Consider the following 9,222-nt stretch of genomic DNA (forward strand, 5'->3'; position numbering starts at 1 on the left):
ATCCAATTTGGTGGTTTTCCTTCTAAAGACCCCCATATGCACATGGAGAATTTCTTGGAGTTGTGTGATACCTTCAAGTATGATGGAGTGAGCGATGATGCAATCAGGTTGGGGCTCTTCCCATTTTCGCTGCGGGAAAAAGCTAAGAGTTGGTTGAATTCCCTTCAATCCAATTAAATAAATACTTGGGAGGATTTGTCTCAGAAATTCCTTGCCAAGTTCTTTCCTCCATCAAAAGCTGCTAAATTAAGAGGGGAGATTAATAATTTTTATCAGCTGGATGGTGAATCTTTGTATGACTCTTGGGAAAGGTTCAATGAGATATTGAGAAAATGTCCCCATCATGGTATAGAAAAGTGGATGTTGGTCCACAATTTTTACAACGGGTTGTGTGGTACAACAAGAACAATTATTGATCCTGCAGCTGGTGGGGCATTCATGAGTAAGAGTGCCAATGAAGCTTATGAACTGTTAGAGGACATGGCCACAAACAATCATCAGTGGTCTGATGATGGGTCATTTGGGGTTAGAAAGGTAGCTGGGGTACATGAACTTGATGTAATTACTGCTCTGATAGCACAAGTGGCCTCGTTGACAAAACAATTGCAGCATAATACTGTGTCTGCTAATGCGATTCAGATGGCGGCTGGGTGTGAAATTTGTGGTGGTTCTCACTCTTTTGATCAGTGCCTTGCTAGTAATAATAATAACATTCCTATGGACCAAGCTCAAGTTCAAGCTGTGGGAAATTTTCAGAGGCCATTCAATAATTCATTCTCCAACACCTACAATGCTGGGTGGAGAAATCACCCCAACTTTTCTTCGAAAAACAATCAGGGCCAGCAATCTCAGTTTTAGGGTCAATATTAGCAGAATATGCCTCAACAAAAACCAATGAATCAAGGCTCTTCATCACTACAGCCTACGCCACAAGTTCCACTAAACAAGCTTAATGAATTACAAGCTGCTTTATTGACTCTTACCAACACTCAAACTCAGTTCATGACTGAGACCAGATCCTCTATTAGAAATCTTGAAACATAAGTGGGGCAGTTGGCCAATATGCTGAATAATAGACCTCAGGGAAACTTTCCTAGCAACACTAAAGTTAATCCTAAGGAGCAATGTCAAGCAATTACTCTGAAGAGTGGTAAAAAAAATTGAGCAGTCTAGTGTACAACAATCAGTGGTTCCGAATGAAGACTTGGGTGAAAAGTCTGATAGAGTTGAGAAAGGGGTTACTGAAGATCACAAAAGCATAGAGAACATTCCTCCAGTTGTTGTTGACTAGCCAGCCTGAGTTCCATATCCTCAGAGGCTTAGAAAAACTACTCTTGATAAATAGTTTTCTAAGTTTTTAGAGGTGTTCAAAAAGCTGCACATCAATATTCCTTTTGCTGAGGCTTTGGAGCAGATGCCCAGTTATGTAAAGTTCATGAAAGAGATTCTTTCTAAGAAAAGAAAGATGAAAGACTATGAAACTGTGGCGCCCAATGAAGAATGTAGTGAAATATTTCAAAGGAAGCTGCCCCAAAAGTTGAGAGATCCGGGGAGCTTTACTATACCTTGCACAATTGGAAAATTTTAGTGTAAGCATGCCTTGTGTGATTTGGGGGCGAATATTAATTTGATGCCCTTATCTGTGTTCAGACCTTGGTTTAGGGGAAGCAAGACCAACAACAGTTACTCTACAGTTGGTACATCAATCAGTGAAGCATCCACATGGTATCATTAAAGATGTTCTTGTGAAGGTGGATAAGTTTATTTTTCCTACTAATTTTATTGATCTTGATATGGAGGAGGATGCAAACGTGCCTATCATTCTTGGAAGACCATTCCTAGCCACAGGTCAAGCTCTCATTGATGTTCAGAAGGGTGAATTGAAGCTTCAGGTTCAAGGAGATGAGGTTGTATTCAATGTCTTCAAGGCAATGATGTATCTGAGGGCTAGTGACAGTTGCTATAATGTAGATGTGATAGATAATGGAGTCTCGAAAATAAGGGTGAGTAGTGATGCCTTAGAGGCAGTGTTGATAGATGGTGAGGAAGAAGATGATGATGTCGAGATGAGAGAATATGTAAATTGGATTAACTCTTACCAACTGTACAGGAAGAAGTTTGAAGAGTTGGCGGAGGGACCTGAACGACCATTAACATCTATTCAGCAGCCACCACAATTGGAATTAAAGGCTCTTCCAGATCATTTGTGTTATGCATACTTGGGTGAGAATGAGACTTTACCTGTAATTGTTTCAGCTGACCTCTCAAAAACTGAATTGGAGAAATTGTTGAGGGTATTATGGGTTCATAAATTGGCCATTGGGTGGACATTGGCAGATATTAGAGGAATAAGTCCTTCAACAGTCATGCATAAAATTTTATTGGAGGAAGATAGCAAGCCATCTATAGAGGCTTAGAGAAGACTCAATCTAGTTATGAAGGAGGTTGTACTTGAGTAGATCCTTAAATGGTTGGACGTCGGGGTGATCTACCCAATTTCTGATAGTACTTGGGTGAGTCCAGTACTGGTGGTTCCAAAGAAGGGTGGAATTACAGTAGTAAAAAATGAAAATAACGAGCTAATTCCAACTCGAACAGTGAACATATGGTGCATTTGTATTGACTATCGAAAGTTAAATAAGGCAACACGAAAAGATCACTTCCCACTTCCCTTTATTGATCAAATGTTGGATAGGTTTGCTGTTAATAAGTATTATTGTTTTTTAGATGGTTACTCTGGGTATCATCAAATTGCCATCGCACTAGAGTACCAAGAAAAAACAACATTTACATGTCCCTGTGGCACATTTTCTTTCAGTAGAATGCCATTCAGACAATGTAATGAACCAGCAACATTTCAACGATGCACGATGGCTATCTTTTCAGATATGGTGGAAAGGAGCATTGAGATTTTCATGGATGATTTTTTTGTTTTTGTCTCTTCATTTGATATGTGTTTGGGTAATTTGGAGAATGTATTGAACCGTTGTGAAAAAGAAAATTTGGTGTTAAATTGGGAAAAATGCCATTTTATGGTAAATGAAGGCATAATACTTGGGCACAAAGTATCTAGTAAAGGTATTGAAGTGGATCGAGAAAAAATCTCTACAATAGAAAATATTCCACCGCTCGTGTTAGTCAAGGGAATTAGAAGTTTTCTAGGACATGCTGGGTTTTACCGAAGATTTATTAAGGAATTTTTGAAGATTTCAAAGCCTCTTTCTACTTTGTTGATGAACGGTGTTGCCTTTGATTTTAATGAAGACTGCTTGCATGCTTTTAAAGTGCTGAAGGAGAAGCTGACAACTGCACCTATTGTGGTAGCTCCAAATTGGGATTTACCGTTTGAATTGATGTGCATTGCTAGTGATTATGCAGTTGGCGCTGTTTTGGGGCAGCGTATTGACAAGGTATTTTGGTCTATACACTATGCTAGTAGAACTCTTAACAATGCTCAGTTGAATTATGCCACAATAATTGGTAACAAGGTGATTGTGTACACTGATCACTCTACTATCAAGTATTTGATTACAAAGAAAGATGCAAAGCCTCACTTAGTCAGATGGGTTCTATTGCCACAAGAGTTTGATATGGAGATTCGTGACAAAAAGGGTACTGAAAATCTTGTAGCTAATCACTTGTCAAGACTTGAAGTAGAAGAGAGTCAGAATGAGAAAGCTGTGCAGATTAATGATTTCTTTCCAGAAGAACAATTATTTGGGGTGAGTGAAAATTCTATTGTGCCTTGGTTTGCGGATTTTGTGATTTTCCTTGTTGCAAAGATTGTGGCTCCTGAGATGACGAGGCAACAATTGAAGAAATTTTACTCTGAGGCGAAGCATTACTATTGGGAAGAGCCTATTCTCTATACGCATTGTGTTGACCAAGTCATTCGTCGTTGTGTACCCGAGGATGAGATGCATTCTATTCTTGCACTACAACAAAATTGACATTTAATGACTCTCTATAATGACTTACACCAATGGTGTAAGACATTAAAAGTATTTAGGGATAGTTCAAGTCTAAGGGGGCAAGTCATTAAAAGTAATTGTTTATGACTAAGTGGGTAAGTCATTAAAAGTAGTGGGAGACGTTATTTGTTATAAATTAAAAATTCGAAAAAAAATAATTATATCTGACAATGGCAGCCCTCTAACGTCTCCCTTGGGTAGACGTGTACACATCCAACGTCTCCCCTGGGAAGACGTGTACATATCGGACGTCTTCCTAGGGGAGACATTGGAAGTGTACACGTCTTCCCAGGGGAGACGTTGGATGTGTACACGTCTTCCCAGGGAAGACGTTAGAGGCCTCCCCTATATATCTCCTTCCCCGAGCCATTCACGAACACCAGACGAAACCAGAGGTGGGCATTTCCTTGGTGATTTTAGGCGATATTTCTTCTGTTTTCCTCCTTCGAAAATTGATATCAGGTAAGTTTTTAAGTTTAATTCATGTTTGATAGTTAGGATAATGTTTTATTATTTATTTTCTTTAACTATAATGGGTTAATATTGGGATTTTAGGGTATTTTGTGGGTTGCGGTTTTGGGTATTGTGGGTGATTTTGGGCGAAATTGATACCGATTTTGGCCGATTTTCTCCTCCAAAAACTAATTTTAGGTATGTTTGTTCATTTTAATTAATGTATAATAGTTATGATAATATATTTTTATTTATTTTCTTTAATTATAATAGGTTAATATTGAGATTTTATGGTATTCTGGGTTGCGGTTTTGGGTAATATTTGCTTGATTTGAAGAAGATTTGAGATATGATTTCATTATTAAAACAATGCATTATAGTTAGAATGATAGAAATAATTATTTTTGTGCATTTTTTTTATGATTTGTGAGTTTATTATAAATATTTTTTTAAAGTTTGAAAAATGATTTTAATGAAGATTTGAGATACACAATTGGGATTTAATAGTTATACCACGTTATTTACTAATTTTTATTTTTTTTTACTATTTAATTCGAAAATTGTAGATTTTTTAATTAAATTTTTAGGTTGATTAAGTATATATATGTGTTTAAAATAAGGAAAATAATTTAATTTTAATTTACATACTAAATTGCATGTATAGAAATAAGTAATTCAAGTATATATGTTTATGATTTTTTTTATTTATATTATTATATTATTAAAAAATTATATATTTGTATTTATATTTTAATTATTTTATTAACATTGAAGTAGGTTGATTATATATATTATGTTTTATTTATTTATTTAGTAATTTCTTATTTATTAATTAATTCAATTTTGTTGGTTGTGAATTTAATAGCAAAGTGCATTGCAAAGTGAAGTAAATTTTATAGCTAGGACTATTAATTACAAGAGGTACGTACATTATCTTATCTCTCGTTTTAGTATTATTAAATTTTTGTTAGAGGAGTTTGAATATCTTAAATATTTATCCATAGTGAAGTAGGTTCTGAGATTAAAATTGTGTGTTGCGGTGATAACAGAAGGTTGAGAACTGTGTGTTTTAGTGAAGTAGGTTCTGGAAAATTTGTTTGTGTGCTGTGGAGCTATAAGGAAGAAACTTATTGTGTGTTGTTTGAATTGTTTGACTTGTTATTAACAGATGGTTAGATCAATATTATAGGGGAAATGCTGTCCGATTTTGTCTAGAATTATGTATTCTATTATTATATTTGAATTGTGTTGTGCTTATTTGATTGGATTTGATAAGATTGACTGATGGCTAGGTTACTAATATAGAAGAAATGTTGCCCAATTTTTCATATGCTCGACCATATGCTTATGTATTTGTTATTGTTTAATTTTTCATAGACATAGGAGAAGATATGGATAGAAAATGGATGTCAGCGAATAGGTTATCCGTGGAATATAAAAACAGGGTCGATTTATTCTTAAGATTTTGTTCGGAGAATGTGAAAGACCTAAAATTTACTCGTTGCCCATGTATTAAGTGTGGAAATGTAAGGAAAATGGATCTTAGTAAGATCAAACAACACTTATTTTTCAATGGAATCGACAAAAGTTACACGGTTTGGTATATGCATGGGGAGAGAATGCATGTCGCACCAACTCCACCAAGTAGACCCAATGAAGTAAGGAGGAATATAGTAGAGGAGAATTGTGATGCATTAGATGATATGATTGATGACACACTTTATGGATCCGGAGTAGACCCAGATAAGTTTGAGACACTACTTAGTGATGCTGAGAAACCGATTTACCCCGGTTGTAAAAAATTTACAAAATTATCCGCACTCCTTAAGTTGTACAATTTGAAAGCTAAACATGGTTGGAGTGATAACGGGATGACTGATCTACTTTGTTTTTTGAATGATTTGTTGCCGGAGTGTAATGAAATGCCAACTTCATTTTATGAAGCAAAGAAAACATTATGCTCATTGGGCATGCAATATGAAAAAATTCATGCATGTCCTAATGATTGCATGTTATATTGGAATGACTTTGCAGATGCAAAAATGTGTCCTACTTGTGGTGAGTCACGATGGCAAAAGAAAAGAAATGGTGAGGATGTCAAGGAAGGAGTACTTGCCAATGTCTTGTGGTACCTTCCTCCTATTCCTCGTTTCATCCGGTTGTTTAGAAATGCCGAACATGCTAAAAATTTATCGTGGCATGCTAATGAGAGAATAAATGATGGTAAATTAAGGCATCTAGCTGACACCCTAGCTTGGAAGAGGGTTGATTTGAAGTGGCCTTGTTTTGGAAATGAATCTCGTAATATTCGTCTAGGTATTTCGACTGACGGGATTAATCCACACACTTGTCTTAGTAGTAAGTATAGTTGTTGGCCTGTTATGCTTGTCATTCACAATCTATCCCCATGGTTGTGCATGAAGAGAAAATTTACCTTGTTGACATTGTTGATATCGGGACCTAAACAACTTGGTAATGACATCGACGTATATTTGTCGCCTCTTATCGATGATTTGAAAACTTTGTGGGATGAAGGGGTTAAGATTTATGATGCGTACAGGAAAGAAGAATTTAATCTTAGAGCTGTATTATTGTGGACTATCAATGACTTTCCTACTTATGGAAATTTATCCAGGTTTAGTGTGAAAGGATATAAGGCTTGTCCCGTTTGTGAAGAAAAAACATGTTCTGAATACTTAAAACACTCCCGAAAAGTATGTTATATGGGTCATAGGAAGTTCTTGATTAGTACGCATAAATATCGAACTTGGAAAAAGGCATTCAATGGAAAACAAGAGTTTGAGGAGGCTCCTCAACCTTTAAATGGGAGTGAAGTACTTGAGAAGATGTCTAAAATCATGTTTAAGTTAGGTAAGCCTAAAGTTCGTACACCTACAAAGCGGAAGGGTCGTGAGAAGGCTAAGGTTGTGGAAGAGCCCAAAAGTTGTTATAAAAAGAAATCTATTTTTTTCGAGCTTGAATATTGGCAATTCTTACTTGTACGCCATAATTTAGATGTTATGCACATAGAGAAAAATGTATGTGATAGTTTTATTGGAACTTTGTTGAATATTCCTGGGAAAACTAAGGATGGAATTAAGGTTAGACAAGACTTGGCTGCAATGGGTATACGTGAAGGATTAACTCTGAAAATAGATAAGAGATGAACATACTTGCCTCCTGCTGCTTACACCCTCACTAAAGATGAAAGGAAGTAAGTTTGTTCTTGTCTATTTAATGTAAAAGTTCGAGATGGCTATTCATCAAATATAAGGTCATTGGTAGACATGAAAAGTTGTACTCTAAGTGGTATGAAATCTCATGATTGTCATATTCTAATGCAACACTTGCTACCAGTGGCAATTCGTTCTGTCTTACCTCAAAAAGTTCGAGAGATTATCACAAGGTTATGTTTATTTTTCAAGTCATTGTGTTGTAAGGTAATTGATCCTATTAAGTTACCTAAGTTACATGATGAAATTGCTGAGGTCTTGTGTGAGCTGGAGAAATACTTCCCACCTTCATTTTTTGATATAATGATTCATCTTACAGTTCACTTGGTTAGAGAATTGAGATTTTGTGGTCCCGTTTATTTAAGATGGATGTATCCATTTGAACAATATATGAAGATTCTTAAGGGGTATGTCAGAAATAGAAGTCTCCTAGAAGGGTGCATTGTGGAATGTTATATTGCTGAAGAGGCAGTTGAATTTTGTTTCGAATACATGGCTGGTGTACAGAGGATTGGGGTAAATGAAGTTAATAATGCTGAGATTCAGAGTCGTCGGGGTAGTGTTGTTTGCACAATGAGTTAGGATGAACTAGATGAAGCACATCGTCTAGTATTGCAAAATATTAATGAAATTCAGCCTTATATCGAGTAAGTTTATCTTCATAGATATAATGCATATGCAATGTAAATATGTGATAACTTTCACAATTAGTTCACTAACAGCATATGTAATTTTGAAGGGAACATTTTAACTGGATCAAGACAAAATTTCCATCATAGTCAAGGAACTCCAAATGGTTACAAGACGAACATTATCGTACATTTAATAGTTGGATAGAAAATAAGGTATATTATGTTGATTTTTTTATTTTATTTTTATTATATAGTAATGTATGTTGTTTGACTAGTTTTATTTTTAATAGGCTGTCAATGAATTGAAAAACACATCAAATAATGTGTCAGACATTGTTAAGTGGATCTCTCGAGGCCCTTCTCATAGAGTCATCAAGTTTTCATCATATGTAATCGATGGTACACAATTCAATACTAGGGAGCGTGATACCAATAGAACCACACAAAATAGTGGTGTTAGTCTTGTCGCTAGAACTATGCAAATATCCAGTGCGAAAGATAAAAATCCTGTTCAAAGTGATATGACTTTCTATGGAGTAATTAAAGAAATTTCGGAGTTAGATTATATCACAACTCGAATACCTATTTTCTTTTGTGATTGGGTGAAGAGTGACAATGGCATAATATATGAAGATTTTGGTTTCACATTAGAAAACCTAAATCGACTAGGGCACAAATCTAACATATTTATAATGGTTGCACAAGCAAAACAAGTGTTTTATGTGAATGATCCTTTAGACAACCAATGGTCAATTGTGCTTACAACACCAACAAAAGAATGAAATATCAAAGATGGTGATTTGCATGATATACCTATTGAAGAAGAATCAATCATATTCACTTCACCAATATGTAATGATGAAATGGATGATGATGGTGTTTGTTTACGTGATAATGGTGAAGGTTTATGGATTGATAACCTGATGTGAGGTA

The 9,222-nt window shown here is 35.5% G+C and overlaps 1 protein-coding gene and 1 non-coding gene across 2 annotated transcripts; one reads left to right on the forward strand and one right to left on the reverse strand.

Moving 5' to 3' along the window:
* Positions 1–243: 243 nt before the first annotated feature.
* LOC133807634 (small nucleolar RNA R71) lies at positions 244–350 on the reverse strand. The gene has a single exon (XR_009879535.1). It is a non-coding gene; the product is annotated as a small nucleolar RNA R71 (small nucleolar RNA).
* Positions 351–1,062: 712 nt separating this feature from the next.
* LOC133806660 (uncharacterized) lies at positions 1,063–2,766 on the forward strand. The gene is made up of 4 exons (XM_062244755.1): positions 1,063–1,150; positions 1,362–1,502; positions 1,651–2,294; positions 2,728–2,766. Exons 1-4 carry the CDS (start codon positions 1,063–1,065, stop codon positions 2,764–2,766), a joined length of 912 nt encoding a protein of 303 aa, XP_062100739.1.
* The last annotated feature ends 6,456 nt before the right edge of the window (positions 2,767–9,222 follow it).

Source organism: Humulus lupulus, chromosome X (assembly GCF_963169125.1).
Source record: "Humulus lupulus chromosome X, drHumLupu1.1, whole genome shotgun sequence".
NCBI lineage: Eukaryota > Viridiplantae > Streptophyta > Magnoliopsida > Rosales > Cannabaceae > Humulus > Humulus lupulus.

Bases quoted from the DNA above. Each gene is read 5' to 3' on its own strand.
- LOC133806660 (XM_062244755.1), top strand. From the start codon at position 1,063: ATGCTGAATAATAGACCTCAGGGAAACTTTCCTAGCAACACTAAAGTT. The intron at 1,503-1,650 runs GTAGTGAAATAT...ATCTGTGTTCAG, and splicing joins TGTGGCGCCCAATGAAGAAT to ACCTTGGTTTAGGGGAAGCA. The intron at 2,295-2,727 runs GTATTATGGGTT...ATTGTTTTTTAG, and splicing joins AATTGGAGAAATTGTTGAGG to ATGGTTACTCTGGGTATCAT.